This window comes from Plectropomus leopardus, chromosome 18, assembly GCF_026936395.1.
Source record: "Plectropomus leopardus strain MGB_pleo_1.0 chromosome 18, ASM2693639v1, whole genome shotgun sequence".
Classification (NCBI taxonomy): Eukaryota; Metazoa; Chordata; class Actinopteri; order Perciformes; family Serranidae; genus Plectropomus; species Plectropomus leopardus.
Genome location: NC_142193.1, coordinates 11,185,218 through 11,210,449, shown reverse-complemented (window position 1 = coordinate 11,210,449; position 25,232 = coordinate 11,185,218). Strand labels below are relative to the sequence as shown.

At 39.6% G+C, this 25,232-nt stretch overlaps 2 protein-coding genes and 1 pseudogene across 3 annotated transcripts; all 3 read right to left on the bottom strand.

The window, feature by feature from the left end:
• Positions 1-35: 35 nt before the first annotated feature.
• Positions 36-4,561, bottom strand: LOC121938434 (alpha-2,8-sialyltransferase 8E-like). Its single transcript, XM_088091356.1, has 7 exons — positions 4,369-4,561; positions 3,841-3,915; positions 3,606-3,680; positions 3,076-3,220; positions 1,877-1,989; positions 1,645-1,737; positions 36-1,569 (listed from the first exon to the last, which is right to left on the bottom strand). Exons 1-7 carry the CDS (start codon positions 4,467-4,469, stop codon positions 1,107-1,109), a joined length of 1,065 nt encoding a protein of 354 aa, XP_087947482.1. The 5' UTR covers positions 4,470-4,561; the 3' UTR covers positions 36-1,106.
• A 10,404-nt stretch (positions 4,562-14,965) lies between these two features.
• LOC121956226 (alpha-2,8-sialyltransferase 8E-like) lies at positions 14,966-15,770 on the bottom strand (annotated as a pseudogene).
• On the bottom strand, positions 15,735-24,939 carry LOC121957194 (alpha-2,8-sialyltransferase 8E-like). 2 transcript variants are annotated; one of them, XM_088069140.1, is made up of 7 exons: positions 24,542-24,937; positions 23,061-23,132; positions 22,840-22,914; positions 20,991-21,135; positions 20,210-20,322; positions 18,054-18,146; positions 15,735-16,932 (listed from the first exon to the last, which is right to left on the bottom strand). In XM_088069140.1, the coding sequence occupies exons 1-7, from the start codon at positions 24,637-24,639 to the stop codon at positions 16,455-16,457; spliced, it is 1,074 nt and encodes a 357-aa protein (XP_087925266.1). In that variant the 5' UTR covers positions 24,640-24,937; the 3' UTR covers positions 15,735-16,454. The 2 variants fall into 2 exon arrangements, with proteins under 2 accessions (XP_087925266.1, XP_087925267.1); XM_088069141.1 differs by having other exon boundaries at positions 16,802-17,981; positions 24,542-24,939.
• Positions 24,940-25,232: the final 293 nt, after the last annotated feature.

Genomic DNA, 25,232 nt, shown 5'->3' with positions numbered 1-25,232 from the left:
TTAAAAAAAACACATCTCCCCCCAGCCTCCAACTATTGTTGTAATAAATATAATTTTAGATACACTACAAGTTTATTTACATTATGTTTACAGTCTTATAATCGTTGCACTTTGATTACAGTGCAAATTGTTTGGCTGCTCATGAGCCAACTCAGCACTCTCTGTAAATCCATTTTGCTTAGACACATTCAATCCATGTCATGAGCCAGTGACTGACTCAGGCTGTCTGAGGGGCAGGGGCAAAAGTAAATAAAAGGAGCACCAGCTGCATGTGGTGGAGGACAGGCGTGCAGAAAGTTTTGAGCATGTAGGGCAGCCTACTTGGTACTTAAACACGTTTACTCCATTTTAGGGGTTTCCCATCAGATTGAATCAGGATTAGACTTCCCACATCACTTTCTCCTTTGGAAGCTCACCCTACAGCACACTTCATCATATTTTCTTGCACACTGGGCCACTGTAAAGGGTGCATCATCACATGTTAGCTACCATAGATGCATTCAGGAGTGCACTTTTGTAATGTCAGGACACCAGGGGCAGCCTCCATGACTCCGCCAGTGTTATCAACCCAATTATCTCTGAAGGTTCATTCAAAAGTATGTGAAAGATTCACAGATTGTTTAAATAATGGACGTAGCCACCCTGACATCACCCACTGGTTTATGGAATGCTGTCTTGAAGACTCAAATTTGGCATTTCGACAATAACCGTCTTGTTTTTTTAGACACCAGGAGTGATCATATTTGAATAAGAGATTGGAGCTGTGGATGAGCAAAGGGTGGATCTGACTCACGGACAGCCTGCAACTCAAGCGGCCCCAACCTTAAATTCACATAACTTTGGGCCTTGACGAAATGTAAAACAAATGAGTTATAAAAAAATGAATGCCCCGTATAGTTGCCATGAATGAAGAAATACATTATGAAGACCAAAACCAATTTCTGTACCAGCCTCTGAACATTTCTTCTGTAAAGCTGGGCATTTTAACAAGAAGTTCTCTGGAGACTGACTCTTTTTCAATGACTTGCAGTTTTTTGCACTTGAGTGAATGGGCTACAACAGTATCTCTGTCCGTTCCCTGGGTCTGGAAACTACATTTCATCCCATCAACAATCCTCCAGGTGAAGCCTGAGCACCCCCTGACTGTGCAGTTTCAACAAGAGGTCAAACTCCTGCGACATGGTGTGGACTCCTCTTTTAGGCATCACGTTATCGTAGTAGTGGTTAGTCAGGGCGTAGAGTCCATGTGGGTGATTACTGTAGGGCCAGAACCCGTACAGATGCACGTCATCACAGAGTTCCAGCGCCAAGCTAACCATCATTAAGCCGGTGCTTTGCCGATGTTCTTTTAGGCCCTGAGAGCTCCAGAAGCGGACCAGACTCAGGAGGTATTCAGGATTTAAGTACACAGTCTGCATGGGAATTTCAAAGTCTTCAACGCTGTAGGCAGCTCGCTGGCATATATTAGTGTTAAAGCCATAGGAGAAGGCGGGACAAAGCAGCAGAGAGTTGCCGTAGATCCGCAGATTCTCGGCAAAAGAGCGGCGATGATCCATTAGAGACGCATACCTGAAAATAAACAGCATATGTCAAGCAATAAGACAAAAGGTACATTATTGAGGTCCTTTAAATACTCTAGCTCACCTCTGTACGAAGATGCTTGGGTTTGCTGTCACCAGGTCAGTCTTGTTGCCCACATCTTCCTCAAAGCCGTTGTCCAAGGGAGGTAGGTTACACCTGAACAAGTGAAAATGAAGACATAATTAAAATAGTTAATAGTAATGGTTAAAGGGAATTTTCAACAGAGACCACTTAAATTCTGTTTAATAAGATTGTCATCAGCCTTTCAGTCCACAACGTTGGTCACCTTTCTCACCTGATAACAAACTGAGCTGAATTGATCTCCTCTCCACAGCCGCTGTCGCGCAGGATCCCGCCATTCCCAACAACAGCACATGTTTCATATGTTTTACGCTGAAACGGACGCACCTGAAATCAACAACAATGGAAAAGGTTTTTTTTTTGTTTTTTTTTTTAATTTTAAATCAATTTTGAATTCAACTTGCTGGGCTTTACAATGAATCAGTTTTTGACTAGTATCAGTGAAATTGGATTTGTGGCAGAAAGGGATGTTATTCATGTCTTGGTGAGTTAAGAGGTTTGTGTTTTATTTTGTGCAATAATTAATATTTTTATGTTTCTGAAAAGAAAAGTACTTCAAGCACTGCTGAGGTAAAAGTCAGCAAAAGAACTGTTTTCTGAGTGAAGTGAAAGAAACTATTATGATCTGTGTCTAGCATCATATTTATCTGCGTCTGCCTTTAACACAGTTTTCTTTATTATTAAATTCCATTCATTTATTCATTCAATAACTTCACAGGTTGAGTCATCTTAACATGTGCTGCTTTTGTCAGTAGTCAAAATAAATTGAAAGTTGTACTTTCTTTATTTGAATTTGTATTTTAATCCTCTTCTTAGCATATTATTGTAATTTGATGATGATTTGATTAGGCATTGTTGCCAAAAGAAAAACAATTTAAAATTTATCTTAACCAAACAACAAAACCATACAACAAATGCAACAAATCACACCAGAGATCACAGACAGTGGATGCAGTGAAACTTATGAATCATTCTCCATACATTTACAGCATTTCGCCAATTTAAAAAGGGTCCTTGCATAAAACTAGATTGTCTCTGTGCTTAAAATTGGTGCTACCAAACAGAGGCAAAGGGCTATGGTATTCCTTTTTGCTCCTGAGGTAGAAAACCTACAACTACCAGAATGTGAAAGGGGACCAAATTGTGTATGTTGAAGGCACATTTTATTGTATGAAACAATTGTAATCTGCAGAGGGGGTAAAACATTTGATCATAGCTCAAGAGGTCCCCAGCTAAGATGTGGCTGCTCTGTATTATTTTGCTTTTTTTTGAGCCAGAATGTGAATAGGCATGTGATCTTTGTCAGAACTTGCCAGATCAAAGTAGTGAGATTAAAAACATTTCAGGAACAATCAAGACAGCAAACAGGCAGCTGGTGTTAATGGTGATGTTGTTCATGAAGGACAAACATACCTTTACAAAGGTGTTAAAAGTCTTCAATTTCACCTCATGAGTCCTCGACTGTTCCCCGTCGTACCTAATTTTGGATCCCAGCGGAGTGTTGGCCTGAGTAATGATGGCCTTCTCAGAGCCATTGCACTGGCTTTTCAGCTGTAATCTGGGGAAACACAAGGTCTTTGTTCAATAAATACAAGACAGTCAAGAGTGTTGACACTGACTGAGATTTATAATTTTCAAAATACAGTTAGAGCTGAGGTACTCCTCATGTGATGCATAATGTAAAATGAATATGATTTTTAAATTATTTTTATCCTATATCAGAAAGCAAATGGACTCAGCTGCAGCCAAGTAATGCCCGATGATCACGTGACCCTCCAAGCATGGCTTGATGTACAGTTTATTTGAACTACCTTTTAAATGATACTGATTGTCCACTCCTGGACCAAGACAATGTATATACAATTCTTGCTTGCTTGGACTAAGGACACTGGATGTACAGCATATCCACGACATTAAAATAAAATAAATCAAACATAAGTTACCTTAATTTTTCGAAATTGTACTCGTTCTTCTTCCAGGTTTGAGAGGTTACATTTTTTACTTTTTCAATGGCCACCCTGTGACACACACACACACACACACACACACACACACACACACACATAAAGAAAAGCACAGTCAGGTGTAAAATCTCTGCAGTGCAGCCATGACTTGCTCTGATGAAGTCGTACAAAATCATGTCACTTAGGGAGAAGTAGTCATGGTGTGTGCTCTCACTTGCAGCCTTCACAGAGTTCAGCAGGCCCAGGGTGTTGTTTCTTGTGGCGAGGTGGCTTGAGAGGTGCCATGGTGCTGTGGAGCAAAAACAAGAGAAACAGGACAGGCAAGTAAAATGCCAATGCCGGAAATAAAACATATGGTCTCACTGGGTCTGAGCCAGAAGTTGGCACAGAAACAATGACACTGAGGAAACCTGTCAAACAAGTAGTTGGAAAACAAGGATTATCACAATAGAGTCAGAGAGCAGATCTGTGGTGTATGAAATGGTAATCCATGTCTTTGTCTTCTGTGTACATGTCTGTGATATGCTGCTGTGGAAAACAATTTATCCTTGAGAACAAATAAACTAAAAGTGTGTAGAGAAAAGTGACAAAAGCTCCCCTCCATAATCCACTGTTCAACCAGCATCTGACACTGCTCTTGTCTTACAGTCTTGTCACACTCCACATCAGCACACAAAGTACAAAAACCTTCCTGACAGTTACATGTCCCATAGGTGGCTGGGAAAGATCGCCTCACACTTACTTATTGTCAACCATGGACCAGATGAGAGTTCTCAGCATGCTCGCCAAACAGATGAGAAAGATTACCAAAAAGAAGAGTGACTTCAGTGTCCTTCGCCTCATAACTCTATTTTCCTGCAGTCCTTCACCTGTTAGCTCCCTCACCTTCTGTTGTCACTCTGTATCCAGAGAGCGTAACTATTTGGCCTCTCTGATGTTTTATGTTTTACTCCCTTTCTTTCTTTTCTACTCCTCCTCTTCCTCCTCCTCCTCCTCCTACTCCTTCTATTCCTGCCAGTCTGGTTTGACTCAGTTTACACCTGCTCTTGCTGAAGGTGGCAAAAAGAGAATTTGAATTTTTGTGAGAAAAGCACTGAAGAGTCAGTATCTTTTGATTTTCATTTTCATTTTTAAACTATTATTATTATTATGTATTCAGTATAATAGAGTTATTCTTTCTTTCTTATACTTAAACACATCCTCAAGATACTTATAGCTGAAAATTAACTTAATCTTATGAATCAAATCTGTCTACGGATCATTCTTTGATTATTCCGTTTCAAAATTAAACCTGAAAAAAACAAATAAACGACATGGTTATTTATTTGTCCATTTATGACCAAAACGGGAAAAAAAAGAATAATCAGAATCTTTTAGTGTTTTGTTTTTAGTTTTACATCCAATACAAAAGATCACATGTAGAGAGCTCTGGGTACAGGTGTGAATGCATCCAAAACATCCGATGTACATCTGGTCACCCAGACCTTATTCGGAGGTTGTCTGGGCTGCATGTGGCCACATTCACCCAATTAAGAGAGGTGTGCATTTATGCACATGGCACAGCACTGTAATTTTACCGTAATTTTTCATGTCATTATTCCTTGACTGAATAGCAGGGCTTGTAATTTCAGTACGTAGCCTCTCATGTCTAATGAATGACGTGATGCAAACAAGAGTGACTTTTTTGATATGCAAGTTCCTTAATGATTGTATTATGGGCTGGGTTTTGCATGTTTTCTGAAAGAATCTCTCCCCAGAGTGGGAGAACACCATAATTTCCTGAATAATGGCTTATGTTTTATAAACTTAATGGTAACACTTCAAAATAAGGTACACAAAAAATGAGTAGTTACTAAGAAACAAATGAGGAATGAATGCGGAACTAATGGTCAGTGTAACTCCCAATCAAATGTCATACAAAAGCTAATCATTACTTGATAGTGTTATGCAACTCTGTACCAAGGGGTAGGGGAGGACCCAAGAGCAAACACACAGACAATGAGGGAACAGTCAGCAGGCTTTTAATGATTTAGGGAATGAATGAGGGAGGGAATGGAGGTTGGGGGACGGGAGCCAGGGAGCGTGAGGGCAGAGGAAGCTGGTAAGGCTGGAGGGATTGGTGGCGGTGGTGAGGCGAAAGGAAGCATGAGGCTGGTGGAGCAGAATGCGGGGATTGTCTGAGGTGGAGAGGGAGGTGAGTGGCTGAATACAAAGGCGAGGGACTGGGCAGCAAGGCGCTGGAGCTTGGCCATGGAAGGCTATGGAGAAAACACACAAGAAGGCACAATAAGCACAAAAATCCAAATCCAAAGTTACACAAAACAATAGTAACAAATCTCATAAGAGACAGCCTGTCTACCACTGGTGAGGTGGGAAATAATCTGGCGCCGGTGAAGAGTGGAACAGGAGTTTATATGCTGCGGGGGAGGTGATTGGAGATGAGGCGCAGGTGAGGAAGTGTGCTCAGAGCTTGAGTACCCGGAAGCCACACAAAGCCCGTGCAACATGGGGAAGGAATGAGGAACTAACCATAATAAGGTATACAAAAAAATACTAGTTACTGAGGAACTAAAGAGGAACTAATCATTAGTTAATGGTCATTTCTTGAGTAACTTCCATTCAGATACCAGACAGTGGTACAGACAGCTACTCATTAGTTAATGATGAGTTAATTTAGAAATGAGTGCTGTAACTAATAAGGGATGAATGAGGAGCTAACTATTAGCTAATGATCAGATCTCTGGTAACTCCAACAATTAGCTGATTAGTAAAATGACTGACGGAACAAACGAGGAACAACCTAATAACCAATAAATCAATCTTTATTGACCAAATGTCTTATTGTGCAACAAAGAAGCCCAATAAGTAACACTTATAATTAATGAACAAATTAGCAACAATATATGCATGGGCATGCACAGGGCAGTGATCCTATTTGGGATCCCAGTGGCCCGAGAGTAGGAGCTAATCCTGAGCTCCTTAGCACCAGCCAGGTGCACGGAGCAGCATGGCAGAGAAAGGCATTTAGAATCCCAAGAAGATCCAGAACCACAGCCAGTGTTTAGTCCTTCTATGTCCACGCCAGCATTTCCCTAGATGCAGAGATGGATGCAGAGATGGTCTTGCCCATTCATGCGGTCTGGATCAAAGATGGTCTTCATCCTCTTAACCAAGCTGTTTGCACTGATGTCAAAGTTTGACAAAACCTCAAACGTTCCACAAAAAACTAAAAAGTAAAAAACAAAACTACACAACTAGCAACACATAACAACCAAATCATAACTACTTGAATATTTCCCTTTTTGCTCTATGTCTAGGTGGATACTGAGTACTGAAACATTAATTAATTATTACATGACCATTAGTTATCGTTTTTTGTGTAGGACTGCATTACATGAGTAGTTAATGAGTCCTGAATCATTACTTTATTATTATTTGACCATCAGTTACCCTTTTTTGCGTCCCCAGAAGTAAAGTGTCATATCATACTGAGTACTTAATGAGTACTGAATCATTACCTTATTATTACCTGAACATTAGTTACCCCTTTTGTGTCCCCTGAAGTAAAGTGTAGTGTCATAATGAGTAGTTAGTAGTAGCTTAGTATTACATCTCTAAAAGAACTGTATGTTATGTAGCTCAGAGGAGAGAATCTGACCAGCTGTCCAGGTCTTATCCTGTGGCACAGTAATGTATTTGTGCCATTTTGTTCTCTTATGTCTATTGAGGAATTGATAAAGAAAGATGATAAGATAGAAAAAAAGAATGCTCACTGCACACAACTACCTGTCTCAGAGTTTTTTCTCCCCTGAATATTGCTGTCGTGTGAAAAAAAAATTTCACTGGGGCTTTCAAAAAATTTAAAGCAAACCAAGGAATAAGGTACCCCTACATACATGTGCCAGCATGTGTTTTCTGCTTCATGACAACTTATTTAGAAGATAAAGATAATGCAGGGTGTTGGCCGGTTAGGTAGGCTTTTGCTCTCAACCCATGACAAGCATCTGATCTTTCAGGTTTACCAGTTTAGCAGTGCGTCACAAGGTGACTACCTAGAACACCTTATGATCTTGTCAAGTACTTTGAAACTGATTTATTATCTCATTCCAAACAGCTGAAAGAAAGAGAAAGAAAATGTAACTCTTGTGGGTATTTTTCAAAACTGTAGATGTGGTGTGGCTGTTTACAAGTTTATATTTTTGAGTTAATTGTGTTGAAACAATGCCCACATTTAGACAGCAATTTCCTGTGATCTAAAACAAGTTGTATGAGAAGTCTTTAGTGGGCCTTTTAAACAGATCTGCCACAATATCCACCCTGAACATCTGTCCGTCTACATAGAACAATGTTTGTGTTCGGTAGGACTGTAGAGTGTCTGTACATGTTTCTTACAGTCACACATATGGGGTGTGCCAACAAAAGCAGCCACATCATCAGTACAAACTCTGATTCATAATTGTGCGTGTGTGTGTGTGTCCTGAATCCTGTTGCCTGACTGCACATATGCAAAGTTCCTCTTAATCCTTGTTCATGGTGAATATGGTAATTATTACAGGATTGCCAGCTCTCTTTAAGAATGAGATTGTGCCCTCAACACATCAAATCAACTGCACAGTAATATTGATCTGATCAAACAGTCTCTGTCAGAATACACACAGCGTAACGTTACGGTTACAGTTCATGGTGGGTTAAATGTCCACTGTTCCAACCAGAAATCCAAAGTTGGCAACCCTGTTGTACTTGTTAGCATTAGGACCACTAACATGGCTGTAGACTGTCAGTTTCTTTTAGATCACATGGCTGCTTCACTGTACTTTAAATTGTGCACACTAGAAGCTATTTGTTACTGTCTTTTGTGGTTGTACTGAGTTCTTATTCTTATTTGCATTGGAAACTATTTCCTCTTGTGTGACGTTATGTACATAGCTACAGTAAAGATAAGAACTCTTTTTTGGAGCAAAGCCAACTCCAAATAAAGTTACATCCTTTGTGCCTACTGTTATATCTCATCTGTATCTGTCTTTAACAGAGTGGCCTTTATTACAAAATTCTATACATTTATTTGTTATATCACGTCAAATTTTGAGTCATCTTAGTGTGTGTTGTCAGTGGTCATGAGAAATGAATCATTCTTTTCTTAATTAAAATTGTATTAATAAATTATGATCTAATTGGCTCTGAGCCACTAAAACAATGTCACTGCCACTTTAAGGTCCAGTGTGAAGCATTAAGGGGGATATATAGTAAGAGATGGAATTGTTTTTAAAACAACAATACAGCCAAGGTGTTTCTGAAATACATTCTTTTAAAGAAAATTTTTGGGTTTTTCTTTTTAGTTGCTAATGTCATACTGAATACTGCTCTCCTATTGACAGTCACTGTATTGTCAAGGTTAATAAACAAAAGGATTCACCTTTTAAACTCCGACTTACTTTTAGCAACAGACTTGATGTCATAAAGTTTAGCCTTTGTTCTCAGATATTGATAATATTGATATTGGTGATTTTCTTTTCACATCACTGAAGTCACCCTTTACCATTCAACACTTTATGATGCTGTAAGTTATATTATTATAATCCATTAAAAGATAGGAGTAGACATAAACTATTCTGTGTCATCATGTTTGTTTCAGAGGATGTGATGCAAAATATGTAATTCATATATTGCAGAAAGTAAAATGGCCACAACAAGGCTTTTTTGCGATTTCTCAAAATGTTCATGTCCCCAAACTGAAAGCAAACCAAGTCTTGTGCTTTTTTCGAAAAACATTAAATTATTTTTCATACATCACAGTAGCAAAGGTAGGGGGGACATCAAGCATCAAGTCCGCTGCAAGGAGGATGAATATGTGTGATTTTTTTGTAGATTAAGAGAAGGCAACTACTCTCATCACAACAACACTGAAGTAAAGGAAATGCTCGTCAGTGATGCCTCTCCCTGCACCAGCGAGACAGCTGATGTTATTTAACATTTCTCCATTCATAAGTGAGGAGCTTATAATTAAGGAGTGGGCCAGGTATGAGAAGATTGTGTCAGCAACAAAGAAGCTGTCATCAGCACTTGATCTACAACATGTTTCCCACAGAAGGCAGATATGATCCTGATCAGTGGCATGCAAGAGCTAAAGCTGGATTTCAGGCTGACAGTTGAGATGTTTAATTCTACCTTTTTTTGCAACAACAGAGAACATGAAATGTTTTGGCTGTGGAACACAGAGCTCCTGATTAGGTCTTGTCCAGACGAAGGCTGCAGTGCTGTAAGACGTGATGCTGCTAAAGGTGCTGGGAGGTAAATGTCCATGTGGTCAGAATGTTGATGGTTGAACCTGAGGCTGATAAGTGCAAGTGGAAAAGTTTGTGCCATTAATTATAATATAAATAGTCATTGGGGTAGCAGTCCTTGCAAATCCAGTGGGTTCAGGAAGGACTGATAATGTTTAGGAATGCAGAGTAGAGGAAGGGTTAGAAGTAGATGTCAACATGGTGGATTAGAATACAGCTTAAAGGTGAATCAGCACAGACTTAAGTCTAAAATCTCAATAACTGGTTCACAAGCAAAAAGAGTGGCAGCAGGTTAAAGACAACTTAAGAGAACCAAGTAATTAGAAAAGTGCAAGGTCTGACTCCAGTTTAGTACATAGATTCAGAGTTGCCACTTTAAATTTAAATGGAGCAAAGAATATTTTTAAAAAATTACTTTTAATAGAGATCTATAGGACATTAGGAATTGGCGTCCACTTTCTTTTCTCTGCATGGACAATGAAGAATAGGCAACGGTGTCATGGTGCAATGTATTCTGGGCATTCTTTTGGACATGCCTCTCCAATGGAGACAGAAATCCAGTACAATAAATGATGGTATGCACCTAAAACTTGGTATTGCAATCCACCCAAAAAGGCATCGAAGAAGTCCAAGAGCATGTGCAACATACTCTAACAAGAGAAGCTAAAGAAGGATGCAAAGGACAACTATGAAAAATTAAAGGAATTAAATGTCCTTGATCTGTATGAACACAAGGAGTCGTCCTGCAATTTTAACTGCCAAATGTTAAAAGCTACAGGCAGATGAGATGATCAGGCAGGTAGGCAGAACAGTAAACAGGAAAAGCCAACTCAGGGAAACCTCAAGCAACATGAACAGATGTCCAAGGAACAAAAACGTTGGGTAGTATGTGTGGGGAAACACTAATTAGGGGAGTGAGAACAGTTAAGTAGACTGTAGGACTAATGAGGGACAGGTGAAACTAATCAGGGAGGGGCCGACCGTCGAAAAGGCGGGAAAACACACAGTGGCAGGAAGTAAAACCCAAGGTGACGCATCAGAAGGGGAACCCACATAAAACAGGAAACAGACTAAACATAAATAAATGCATGAAAAAAGGAAAAAAAATGAAACCCCAAAATCAAAGTCCGCAAGATAACAGGCTACAACCAGAAAACAGATGATTGAACCAAGTCATTCACCAAACCAAACCCACTGTGAGCCTGGTGGGTTTATGCTTTGTTTTCAAGGGTTGTTCATTTTTTTTAATTTACCCTATCTCCATTTTAAAGAGGTGTTTTTTAAACCTTTGAACCATGGAGCGACATCACTTTTCTTACTTTCAGATGCCTTTCAAAAGTAGGCCTATTTTAACATTTTACCCCTGAGCAAACTGGTGTGATTTCTTTAAAAACACATGAAAAAAGGATAATGAGAAACTCTGTAAGAAATGGTTCAAAAACTCATAGTCTGAGCTAGCATGAAGCCCACACTGTCACTTCTTGCACTACCTGAAGAAATATTACAAGATTTATTGAAAAATCGATAAAAACATGCAGACAGATGGGTCTACAATATGCATGTGAAGGATATATTCAGATGTCGAGCAGTGTTCAGTCCCAACGTTTATCTGCACAAACTGCAATGATACACGGTTTAATATTGCCAATATTTCCCTGCTTACCTTCACTGGCTCCTTTAAAGAAGAATAGGTCTTTAGTCACTGTTACAATCACTGAAAAGCAAAAGCACCATGTTCATATATCCAGTGCACCTTAAGTAGCTGGCTATCTAACCCTACACTTTTCAGGTTGTGACTTTGGCTTTGGAATGGGAAACAGACATATATCTCAAATTGCTCCAGGTAACGAGAATACGTATTACACATGCCCCAGACACAACCTTAATGTCAAAATGAAAGTCTTGGAGCGTTGTCATTTAGTTTCAGGCTCTATTTGGAGTTGGCCAATGCTACACTATGACAGGCAAGTCTGCGTTTGAGGGTGGGACTTAGCAAAGTGTTGGTTCTCTCAGGAAAATGTCTGTAAAGGAGTGTTTTGTTTGAACAGGCCTGATGGTTTTGCAACCACATTGTTTTCTCTTTTGTGCAAGCATATGCTTGAACACACAAACACACCCACAGATCTTCTCTTTCACTGATAACGCAAACAGAAACCGTTTAGGTAAATGCTATTTGAAAGTGATGCCGTCCCTCAGTGTGTGTCAGTTATGATGCATTATTGACATACCAAATATACCCAGAGCTGCAAAGGCTATATTGTCTATGCATACATTATAAATTATACATTATACATTATAGAAATTAAAAATCTGTTGTCTATAATGAGACCTGCAAGATGACAATGAAGCCACAAGAATTAAAACCTGTCCAATGTCCATTTCAATGTTTATGAAGAAAATAAAATACAACTTAAACCACAGAGCATTTTAGATCTGAGTAATAATAAGAAGAATTATAATGTATAACTTTATTCACCAATCAAACAGACTTTTAAAAGCACAAAAAATTACATTATAACAACCTCCTCCACTGTCATTTGTTTGTTGTTCTCTGAAACTTTTGAATCTGCCCTCTAGTGTCATCTGTTGGCTGTATCTATGCTGTCCTCAAGGACATGGAAGAATGGAAGTATAGGGGTGATGACAGAGGCAGTTTACTTTACAGTTTATTTGCTTCGGACATATATATTTCTGTTCATAAAGGAAGTATAAATGAGTTCCCCACATTATGAAAATGAATATTTTTGCACTCTATTCAATATATTCCCATAGGCCAGTTTGTATGAAATCAGTGTCAGTGTAGCAGTTTGTATGATATCATACGAATTAGTGCCCCATAAATGGCATTATGTCCTTGACGTACAGTTATATAATTATTGTACAGTTATAGGGGTTAGATTTAGGCAATAACAGTCCTATTTTAAGATTTAGGAAAAGAAGCATGGTTGGGTGTCTTTAGGTTTCGGCAAGTAAAGTAACTGTGGCTAGGTTTAGGACAAGAAACATAGTGAGAAGGACGTACCTTAAAGACGTTTACTTAAAGTTCACATGGCTCCAAACACATGTCTCCAGAGGAAAGTCTGGTGTTTTGTGACCAATCCACCACACCAACCTGCCTTGTTACTGCTCAGGACAGCTTCACTGTTTACTCCCATCAACACTTTGGTTACGTGATCATAGCTTTTCAGAATACTTGGGATATGCATTTATTTTTCATGGGAAAACATACAAACCATTTGTGAGCACAGCCTGGTTGTTATTGATCCAAGGATGGTGTGTCATAACTGCAAACAAGGAATAAGTTCTGTATGCAGCATTCAGAGTAGTAATATAGACTTGACTTCAGTCTCTGCTCAAGACACCACAACTCCAAAATATCTTTAAATAGCATAAGGGTTTGCTACTTTAATTATGTTCTGATTAAATTTGAAGCATCAAACACTTCATTTTCTACATTCTGGTTAAGTTTAATGCATCCATTTATGGTAGAAATGTCTATAGTTATGTTAAAAAAAAAATTCAGGCAGTAGGTGATGATTCAAAATATAAAAATATAATATAATACAGCAAGGATCTCAAACATTATGTGTTGCTTTCAAATATTTATTCTCCTGCAACCATTCTCATTTAATGTTGTCTTTGCTGAATCAACACACCTTTAGGCATATTTAAGTTTCTCATCCTCTTTTGTTTCCTTTGTTCTTCGGACAGACCTCTTTAAATGTGGATGTGGCACCTATTCACATCAATGATGAATTTGTTTAATTAAATTACTTCACATTACTGCACATTCAAAACACACTGCACATATCTGTATTCTCCAGGAAGTCAAGAGTAAATGTAGATTTGATTAAAAAAATAGTTTTAATATTATGAAAATAAGCTTTTCATTTATTGTGAATAAAATTATAATGTTTTAAAAATATATACATATATGCCCTATAGTTTGTTGTGCATTAGGATACAATATTGTATTGCTCTGTGCCCTAGTTCCCCCTTCAGACCATCTGACAGACACAGAACCCATTTTGGGATTCTCTCTGGATAAGGCAAAGTTCAAGCAGCTGTGTACTAATTAGAGAGGGAATACTGAAACTAACTGAAGACATTTTTGATTAGGCGAATACACAGTCATCACGTATTGAAAAATAAAATGCACAGTCCCAAACATTTCATCCTATTAATGGTCTAATTAGCCAGATGCACCAACCCTGATCCTAAAATCCTTTGAGAGACTGGTATTGGCCCACCTGACAGACACCATAGGTCCCATCCAGCACCCTGACAATCAACACTAGCACCCCCTAGGGATGTGTTTTCTTTCTCAACTATGTTGGACGCTTAACAGAGACTAAGACATAGACTAAGGGGTACACTAAGCACAGACCACAGACTCCTAACTGGACCCTCTGCTGCCTGGCTCTGTTCCACAGCCTCAAAGCAGCCTCCAGTATGCACCACTGACCCAGGCTGTGCTCTGCTTCTCCAACAGAGAACCAAAGGGAGGGCAAGGAGCCTTTGGGATCCGTGCCCACAGCTGTGGGCCCTCTCTCAGCTTACTTCAAGTGTCCACATGGTACCTGGACGTGGAGCTGTGGACTTGCTCTTCCTTCTACTATTTATTCTCCTGTGACATCTTTTTTGGGGGGAGTTTTTCTTTATGCACTTTGAGGGTTCAAGGACAGAGGGATGTTGTATGTTGTAAAGCCCTCCGAGGCAAATATTGATTTTAGATAATGGGCTTTTTAAATAAAGTTGACTTGACTTGATGCACATTGCTGAAATGCAATGATGGAAAAAAAAATGTGGCTGTGGTCAGGATCAACACTCTTTGCCTCCCAGTGAAACAGCCAATCACAGCAGTGTAAGAGTCTCTCAGACATTCCTCCACCCCTCCAGACCATCCAGTCCAACGTTAACTCCTCTCAAGATAGCTCCCAAAGAGTTTTGTCATCTACAACTTGTGCATTATTACTCTGGGAGACAAAAATCACTGTTAAGACTTATGAAAGGCAATATGCCCAGGTTCACAAGATCCACCCAAGTTTTTATGCAAAGTTCCTGTGGTCAGTTATGTAACTTTTATTAATAAATGATTTACACAAGGCATTACAATCCTTATACCCACAAAGACCTCAGGATTCCCATAGAAATCAATGGCACTCCCAGCAGACTCCAGCTGAAACATTAGTGGTGATAAACACCATTTTAGAAACATTACAAGACTTTTTACAGAATGTTAACAGTCTTATAATTGTTGCATTTTGTTTTCAGTGCACATATTTTAGCTGCTGATGAGCCAGCTCAGCATTCACTTCAAGTCCATCTATAACATTTCAATTGTTCCCGTTCAGTCAGCTGCCCCTGGGTCAGGGAACTACTTTTACCTGGTTGACAATCTTCCAGGTGCAGCCTGAGAATGCCCTGACTGTGATAACGAAAGGTCAAACTCATCCAACATGGTGTTAAATCCATAGTTAGTTTTTATGTCATCATGCTAGTGGTTCATCTGGGCATAGAGTCCAGGTGGGTGATAATTGAAGGGGCAGTGCCCTTACAGATACACACTGACACAGTATTCCAGCACCAGGCTTCCCATCATTATCCCAGTGCTGAGCTGCTCCTAGGCCTTGGGAGCACCAGAAGAGGGCCAGACTCTGGAGGTAGGCATGGTTGAAGAAGATAGGCCGCATGGGGCTTTCAAAGTCCTCAAAGGTGTAGATAACCTACTGCAAAGGGGAGTGCTGAAGCCGAAGGAGAAGGCGGGAAGGAGCAGCAGTGAGTTGCCATTGCTAAGTAGACTCTCCCCAAATGGACGGCGACGCCCCATTAGAGCCCCGTACCTGAATATAAACAGCAGATGTCAAGTAACAACACAAAGGAAATTTATAAGGTCTACTCTGCACTGGAGCCTGCCTCAAGTGGCCATTAAATTAAATTCAGTTTTTGGCACTTCGCATTGGCTTCATTTTTCAGTCTCGGAGGTTGCTGTTATGAGATGCGGAGCACATGGACCCAAAATGCAGGTGCTCCTAGCAAGAAAACAGCAAACAGCAAATCACATGACGAAAACAAGTATCCAACAAAGACTGACCTTTAAACTATGTATCAAGTGAAAACAAAGACATTAATACAGGCAAGTCAAATGAGTGTTATACAGACATTCAGTGCAGTCATTACAAAAGTCTGAAGGCATTAAGACACAGCAAACTGTGTCAGCCGCTTGGAAAGACATGAGCGAATAGGCTGCACCATATATGTTAAATATCAATATAAAGTTATATATAAATATATATATATAGTTGTCATGATGTTTAAATGCGTTATACAGACTGAAACTAATTTATGTACGAGGCTGTAAACATTTCTTTTGTAAAATTGGGCATTTTAACATGGGGGTCTCTGGAGACTGACTCTTTTTCGATGAACTGCAGTTTTGGGCATTTCCGCATTTTTTAGTCTCAAAGGTTGCTGCTAGAAAAGACTTCATGAGTGAATGAGCTACAACAGTATTCTTTGTCCGTTACACTGCCCCTGGGTCTGGGAACTACTTTTCATCCGATGAACAGTCCTCCAGGTGAAGCCTGAGCACCCTCTGACTGTGCAGCTTCAACAAGAGGTCAAACTCCTGCGACATGGTGTGGACTCCTCTTTTAGGCATCACGTTATCGTAGTAGTGGTTAGTCAGGGCGTAGAGTCCATGTGGGTGATTACTGTAGGGCCAGAACCCGTACAGATGCACGTCATCACAGAGTTCCAGCGCCAAGCTAACCATCATTAAGCCGGTGCTTTGCCGATGTTCTTTTAGGCCCTGAGAGCTCCAGAAGCGGACCAGACTCAGGAGGTATTCAGGATTTAAGAATACAGTCCGCATGGGAATTTTAAAGTCCTCAATGCTGTAGACGGCACGCAAGCACACAGGAGTGTTGTGACCATAGGAGAAGGTAGGAAGGAGCAGAAGTGAGTTGCCATAGCTACGTAGACTCTCCACAAATGGACGGCGACGCCCCATTAGAGCCCCATACCTGAATATAAACAGCAGATGTCAAGTAACAACACAAAGGAAATTTATAAGGTCTACTCTGCACTGGAGCCTGCCTCAAGTGGTCATTCAATGAAATTCAATTTTTGGCACTTTGCATCGGCTTCATTTTTCAGCCTCAGAGGTTGCTGTTGTGAGATGCCGAGCACATGGACCCAAAATGCAGGAGCTCCAAGGAGGTAAAACAGCAAATAGAAAATCACATGACGAAAACAAGTATCCAACAAAGACTAGACTGACCTTAAAACTATGTAACACAGAATCCTAAAAACCCCAAAACCAAGAAATAATAAATCTTCTTAATAATAAACTGATCAAATGAATGAAAACAAAGACACTAATACATGCAAGTTAAATGAATCTTATACAGACACTCAGTGCAGTCTTCCCAAAAGTCTGAATGCATATATATATATATATATATATATATATATATATATATATATATATACACACACACACTTCCACATTTTTTTGCCTCAGAGGTTGCTGCAAGAAAAGACTTCATGAGTGAATGGGCTACAACAGTATCTCTGTCCGTTCCCTGGGTCTGGAAACTACATTTCATCCCATCAACAATCCTCCAGGTGAAGCCTGAGCACCCCCTGACTGTGCAGCTTCAACAAGAGGTCAAACTCCTGCGACATGCTGTGGACTCTTTTAGGAATCACGTTATCGTAGTAGTGGTTAGTCAGGGCGTAGAGTCCATGTGGGTGATTACTGTAGGGCCAGAACCCGTACAGATGCACGTCATCACAGAGTTCCAGCGCCAAGCTAACCATCATTAAGCCGGTGCTTTGCCGATGTTCTTTTAGGCCCTGAGAGCTCCAGAAGCGGACCAGACTCAGGAGGTATTCAGGATTTAAGTACACAGTCTGCATGGGAATTTCAAAGTCTTCAACGCTGTAGGCAGCTCGCTGGCATATATTAGTGTTAAAGCCATAGGAGAAGGCGGGACAAAGCAGCAGAGAGTTGCCGTAGATACGCAGCTTCTCCGCAAAAGAATGGCGATGCTTCATTAAAGAGTTATACCTGAAAATAAACAGCATATGTAAAGCAACAAGACAAAAGGTACATTGTAGGTCCCTTAATCCTCTAGCTCACTTGTTTTGGAAGATGGTTGGGTTTGCTGTCACCAGATCAGTCTTGATGCCCACATCTTCCTCATAGCCATTTTCCAAAGGAGGTAGGTTGCACCTGAACAAGCGAAAAAAATAATAATAATAATTCTGTCCACACAACCTTTGTTTTATAGATTATATCTGTCTACGCAAACACAACCCCAAACGCTCACCAATGTTAGCTGTTTTTAGCAGTCTCCCTTCATCACAAAGGTAGTAACATGTACAAACTACCTTTTTTAAAACACCTCCAGGAGATCACACCACCATGAATCCCCATCCAATATAAGGATGAAGGAGCTCGCAAATAAAATTCTTATTCATGAACCTGTCCTCTTCAACTGGGCCTGACACAGCACTGTTGTTCCTGTGGAGACTGATGTGGAGCAAAGACATTGGGTGCAGCAGATGCCGCCGTCCGTCCGTAAAGTGGTGCAGAAATACTTAGTAACCCTTAAGAGATCTTAGGGACATTTTCTGCCATTCAGGTTTTTATTTTCAAGCCATTTTGGCTGTGTTGAATGAATATAGCTCAAATTTGCCAGAGAATGTTCATTTCTAAAAGATTTTAGAACTGTAATCGCAGTTCCTTAAATTAGCCTAAAATGGCTAAGCTACACAAAAACCGACACATTTGATCCTAATGATAAAAAATGTCCAATTGAAAATCATTGAAAATGCCATTTTTGATCCCACATTTATCTTACAATAAACTAATGCATTCCTTTATGTTAAGATTTCATTTTAGATTACTGGCTTTCAATTTTTAATTTTTACATTTGTCCACCAGATGGTGCTACTTTTCCCCATTCAAAGCATGCAGCAAAATTTCAGAATTTTTACTGGTTTTTTTTTGAGTGCCTTGCTGAAATGAAAAGTGTGTGTCGCTAATGATGTTGGATAATGTGTGAATGAATGTTGCCGTGTGTGTGTGTGTGTGTGTGTGTGTGTGTGTGTGTGTGTGTGTATCCAACTTTATAAGTCTTTTCTCTTAGAAGGCCACACACTGCGTTATAAACTAATTCAGTAACAACGACTTTAATCTGCCACTGCAGAAAAAATAATAATCAATGCTGCTGCTAATCATTGTTTTTGTGATTTTGTTCAATTAAACACTGTGGAGTTGTGTAAATATACTGGCCTTTAAAGGGTTAAAATCCCCAAACTCCTACAATATAATAAAATATATAATTAATATATAATTATTTTATGACATCCAGACTGGATGGCTCACAAAAGTGAGCCCGGCACCCCGTACTACTGCAGTACCCCCCACAGGACCCCCCGAGAGATGTGGTCGTAGGCCTTCTCCAAGTCCACAAAGCACATGTAGACCAATCAGCAGACTCCTCCAGCAGCCCCGCTAGGGTGAAGAGCTGACCCACTGTTCCGAGGCCCGGATGGAACTTGCACTGTTCCTCCCAAATCTGAGGTTTGACAATTGGACGGAGCGTCCTTTCCAGCATCCTGGAGTAGACTTTCCCTGGAAAGCTGAGTAGTGTGATACCCCGATAATTGGAGCACACCCTCCAGTCGGCTTTTTTGAAAATGGGAACCACCGCCCCAGTCTGCCACTCCACAGGCACCATAACCGACCTCAAAGCGACATCGAGTGGAAAAATTTTTAATATATACAGTATATATATATTTTTTTTTTTTTTTACAGCAGATTTTATGAAGCTGACATTTTTTGATGTTAGGACCTTGAGTTTTAGGGCTTTTTTTTAAAATCTGACACTGCAAAAAATTAAGTAGTCATTGGTCCATGCACTTCTTCAAAACAATAGCAAACAAGTTGGCTGTTGTTGTTGTTTCCAGTTTATGCTAATTACACAAAGTAGCTATGGACGTGCAAATTTAGGAGATTACGTCATTGTTTCCCATACGTTCTGTTTTACATGTTCATATAGCTAATCCATAAACAGAGTTTTTAAAAATTTACATCTTAGAAGGTATTTTGACAAATCTTTTTAGTGACCCTTAACCCTTTGCATGTGGAAAAGAGGAAAAATATCAATTACAATACAAATACAAAATACCTGAAGGCAACTGAGATCATTAAAAACAGAAATGACCTAAATTTTGTTGATTAAAATTCTCATCATCTTTTCAGACCACAACAATAGCCACTTTTCCCACCTGATAACAAACTGAGCTGAATCAATCTTCTTTCCACAGCCGCTGTCACGCAGGATCCCTCCATTCCCAACAACAGCGCACCTGTCCCATGTTTTATTTTGAAACGGATGCTCCTGGAATAAACACCAACGGAAATTGTATTAGAAAAAATTAGAAAAATATTTATTCCAAGTATAATATACTGCATGTGTAAGACAAAGGACCATATTAAATTCCCCCATAGTGATCAGTTCAGACAGTTAAATGGCCTTCTCTAAGCTATTCCAAGTAGATATTTATTTTTTTTTATATTTAAAAAGCTTAATTTGAGTTTCAGCTTGGAAACAAGGTTTTTAATGTGTGGTCTGAATGACAAGTTCTGGTCAATGGTAATCCAATATACTTATAAGTTGTGACCATTTCAATTTTAACTCTTTCAGTAGGTAAAATCTTAGGAAGAGTAGGTGATGGAGTACATTCAGTGCGAAACTCACCCCACAAGGTGCGCCACACACAAGTCATTCCTGCCTGTTGCCATCAGACTATTAAACTCCTCCATCAGAGTGTCAGACACCAAGTCAATAGACTGGCCCTTGGACTTATATCAGTAGCCATAACCCCATTACTAATTCATTATGTGTATGTTCAACTATAGTGAGATAACTGTACTTCATTTGTGCAAATAATTCAATTGTGCAAGGGTAAATTTTGTATATTAGTCTATTCTTGCATTTATACCTAACACACTTTGTAGTATGATGCACATATTTGTACATTTGTAATCATTTTATGAATGACATACCTTTGCAAAAGTGCTGAAAATCTCTGGGCTCACCTCGAGGGTCCTCCCCTTTTCCCCGTCGTACCTAATCTTGGATCCCACCGGAGTATTGGCCTGGGTTATGATGGCCTTCTCAGAGCCTTGGCACTGGTTGCTCAGCTGTAATCTGGGGCGGAGTGTTGACACTCACTGAGCTTCAGCAGTTTGTTCAGGTTTACAAAGTTTCTTCTTTCATATCAGGATTTTAATTCCATAAAAAGACACAGGTGAGTGAAAGCAGTCTTACAGCTTCAGATGAAGTCCCTCTTTTTTACCTGAACTTATTATCTAAAGATGTATATATTCAGACCTCTGTCAGGATTCGGTCCTCCCAACCTAACTCATAGCCTAAACTGTAATATTTTCTAGAATTTGATATAGATAATATCAGAAAGCAAATTGACTTAGTTATGTGATTTATGTACAGTTTATTTGAAATACCTTTTAAAATCATATTCAATGTACATGTCGGGACAGTGACAATGTACAGACAAATTCCTGCTTGTATGGACTAAAGAGATGCAGCAAATCTGTGCATACATGGGCAATTATTTGCAGTTCTGGAAACCTTTTTATTTGTTTGTTTTGATGGTTTATTTGCAAAAAAAATGAAAATAATACATAATAAATAAAATAATAATTAGATTAAAGCTGCAAGCAGCAGTGAAAGGGCCCTCACACTCCCAAGTATGTCGCGGGTACTGGTGGGACTCCAGCCAAAGCGGTCATTCATTTGTGTGAAAGTCAGACAGTGTACGCAGAGTTTGGACCATGGAGTGAGCTATTTCACATGGTGTAGTACTTCCAGCGGTCACTAGGTGGCAGTGGATTGGACAAAAATTCCATGTTATCTTGGTGTACATCATTTGTAGACCAAACCATGTAAATATCATGTAAATCCAATGATCATTGTACCTCAAGGTTTACTTGCTCTTGCCAGTAGCTAGCACTATTACGACTAGTGAATATTGTCATACAGATGTGCTCAGGGCAGGACCCTTATAAAACCTATGAGGTTTCAGGCAGATTGGACAATGTACAACAAGTAACAACAATGTCCTGTTTTGTTGTGAAACATCAAAATTCAATGCCTGTTGCAGGAATACCGTAAAAATTTTGCAAGGACATTTCATGATGACATTCAGTCGGAAAGGTCTAAAGATCATACAGACAGAATTTCAACTGGATCCGATTATTTACGCAGGCCAAGTTCATAAAAGTATTTTTAAAAAATCGATATTTCCTGTGGCCACTAGTTTCAGGAAGATCGGACAATGGACACCAAAGTTACAACAGTTTCCTGTTTTATGGTGAGACATCAAAACTGTACTCCAAGTTACGGGAAAATCGTAAAAGTATTGCACGGACCTGTGATAACTTTTAATCACCTAGAGGTTAAGAATGCACACACCACATTTGAAGTCAATTGGTTGAATCCTGTAGGACAAGATGGCAAAAGTATGAGGCCCGAAATCACCAAAAATGAGCACAAAATTAAAAATGGCCGACTTCCTGTTGGGTTTGGGGGTGGGTCCAAGTGGCTTTTTTGTGTGTCTGACCATGATTCATAAGTGTACCGAATTTCGTAATTGTAGGTGAAACTGGCCATTGGGGCTACACGTTAGGGGGTGCTGTGGAGCCATTTTGCCAGGCCCATTTCCAAAACCACCAAAATACACAATTTTTCACCAGGCTGGACATGTGTACCAAGATTCATGAGTTTTTAATCATGTTTAGACCTCCAAAAATGCAAGTAATTTGGTAAAAAAAAAAATAATTCATTGCATTCTAAGAGGGTCCTCGCACCAGTCGGTGCTCGGGCCCTAATTACCTGAATTGTTGGTGATTGGTCTCATTTTTCTTCCAAGTTTGTGAGTAACGTTCTTTCACTTTGTCAATGACCTCCCTGTAACACACACACACACACACACACACACACGCGCGCGCACACTGTCAGGTGTATAATCCCTGTAACATTAACAAGACTTGATCTGCTTAGGGCATGAATAAAAATGTCACTTAAGGAGAAGCAGTGGTGGCATTTGCGCTCACTTGCATTCTTTACAGAGATCAGCGGGCGGTGGGTGGCTTTTCTTGTATCGAGGCGGTTTGTGAAGTTTGTTACTGTGGAGCGAACAAGAAAGAAACAAAAATACTGAAGCTCAACAAACCTTAGCTTAGCTTTGTTCAAAATCAAACTACTTAATAATTTACCGTTTTTCATTTTTCATTCATTTTTAAAGTTCCACTTTTTTAAAATTTCACATTCATTATCATCACCTCCATTTTTGACAATTAACTTTTCTTATTTCCACCCCTCATAGGTGTATTGGTCTGTAACAAGGGGAGTAAAGCGTTGTACTGTAATTTAATGCTCTAGCTAGCTACATAAATATTAATTTGAATTAGCTGCTTTTAGCAATGAGTTAATCTGTAAACTGCAACATTCTCTCTGTCTCTGAAACACATTGCTGATAGTTTTCTTGGGTGTATTGTCAGACTGCTTTTAAGAGTCTTTTTAATTCGTCTGTTTTTCCTTTGTGGGATGCTGAAATGGCAACTTTTTCTGCACGAGTTTGGCCATTGAAGTAGGCTTTCAGCATCTGAAGGGACATGCATCTGCATTTTTAGGACAGCCAATGGGAACTCTGAAATTACCTGTGATTGGCCAAGTGTCTCATCATGGGCTAGATTTTCTAAAGTCTGGAAACAGAGCCAAAAAGACATGGAGAAGTCTAGTTTTCTACCAGACCATTTGAATTACAATATGCTGAATGGTTATATGGGATTTTGTCCAGTGACCCCCAAACAAAACTGCCTGCCCCAGCTTTAAACTTGCAGATGACATCTTTTTTGGATGTCAGTGTGCTGATTGAAGCTGAGTATCAGCCAGTGTCACTCAGAGGTATTTAAAACTTTCAACCATATTCTTATAATCATATACTGTAATGTATAATTTGAAATTATCTGAATAAGTGGATGTTTTGTACCCATACTTTTTTGAGTGCATGAATCTTGTGATTGCGTCTCGTATCACGTTCAATGACTGACTCGGTTTCAGTGTGAGAGTTTCTGCCATTATATGCTAGTATCTTTCCTCTTAGATTTCTAGATATTATGAGATTAATCATGATTTTAAAGCACAAATACACTGTGCCATATGAGATGTATTAGCTCAAAGCTGGGCAAAAAGAGTTAATCCACCACGTTAAAGTCATTTCGCACTCAGTATAACTTCACAAAGAGAATGACACGAGTGTTAAAACTGCAAAATGCATCTATTTCTCCACAGCATCATCAACATATTCTTTTAATTCTCGTCTTGTAGTCTTGTCAAAACATGCTTCTTTAAGTGTTTCTCCCACTAACACACCTCCAGCACCCAAAATTCAAAAACGTTTCCATCATTTAATGTTTGCATTTGCATTTGCATTTGCATTTGCATTTGCGCGTGTGTGTGTGTGTGTGTGTGTGTGTGTGTGTGTGTGCATGCGCGTGTGTTCTTTTGGTGGTTGGGAAGTATACACACTTACTTGGTCTTGACCATGGACCAGATGAGAGTGCTCAGCAGACTCCCAAAACAGAGGAAAGTGAACACCAAAGACAGTGGCTTCAAATGCTGTCCCCTCATGACTCTTCCCTCCTGCTAACTCCACCTGCAAGCCCACTCACCTTCTTTTCTTACACACTCTCTCTGTAATGGTGCTAATCTTTGACCTCTCTGCTTTCTCCTCAGTCTTCTGCCTCTTGTTCAGCCTCTGTCTTCTGTGCACCTTGACTTTGTCTTTCCTTTCTCGGTGAAACTGAACATCCCTTGTTCCACATCAGACTTTAATCCTTGTCACGTCTCTCTGATCCACTTAATATCCATCCTCTGTCTGTCCGTGTTTTTCTTCTGTTAACACAGACAAACTGACAACCCTAACATAGTTACAAAAGTAGAGCTCCACCCAATAAGAGGGACACGAAAGTTCAGCATGCACATAATAAAAAGAGGATATATTTGCATTGGAGACAATGTTTGGGTTATGCAAATAGGAGATTCACAGGTTCATGCTTAGATTGGCAAATAAAATAACCCCAATGAGTAGGTGGCCCTCTCATGGAGAACATGTGTTTGTGATAGTACAGTTGTCAATTTTAATAGTATACAATACCCATATCCTTAAAAATGTATTTACTGGGTTTTTATATATTTTCTGACCTCAATAGATCTTTCAGTCT

What these genes read in the sequence shown, in the direction of transcription:
- LOC121938434 (XM_088091356.1), bottom strand. Translation starts at nt 4,469, where the DNA reads ATGAGGCGAAGGACACTGAAGTCACTCTTCTTTTTGGTAATCTTTCTC. An exon ending in GAACTCTGTGAAGGCTGCAA is followed by an intron (nt 3,681 to 3,840) that starts GTGAGAGCACAC and finishes TGTGTGTCACAG; the next exon opens with GGTGGCCATTGAAAAAGTAA. An exon ending in CTTTTAACACCTTTGTAAAG is followed by an intron (nt 1,990 to 3,075) that starts GTATGTTTGTCC and finishes TGTTGATTTCAG; the next exon opens with GTGCGTCCGTTTCAGCGTAA.
- LOC121957194 (XM_088069140.1), bottom strand. Translation starts at nt 24,639, where the DNA reads ATGAGGGGACAGCATTTGAAGCCACTGTCTTTGGTGTTCACTTTCCTC. An exon ending in GATCTCTGTAAAGAATGCAA is followed by an intron (nt 22,915 to 23,060) that starts GTGAGCGCAAAT and finishes TGTGTGTTACAG; the next exon opens with GGAGGTCATTGACAAAGTGA. An exon ending in TCAGCTCAGTTTGTTATCAG is followed by an intron (nt 18,147 to 20,209) that starts GTGGGAAAAGTG and finishes TCGCTTGTTCAG; the next exon opens with GTGCAACCTACCTCCTTTGG.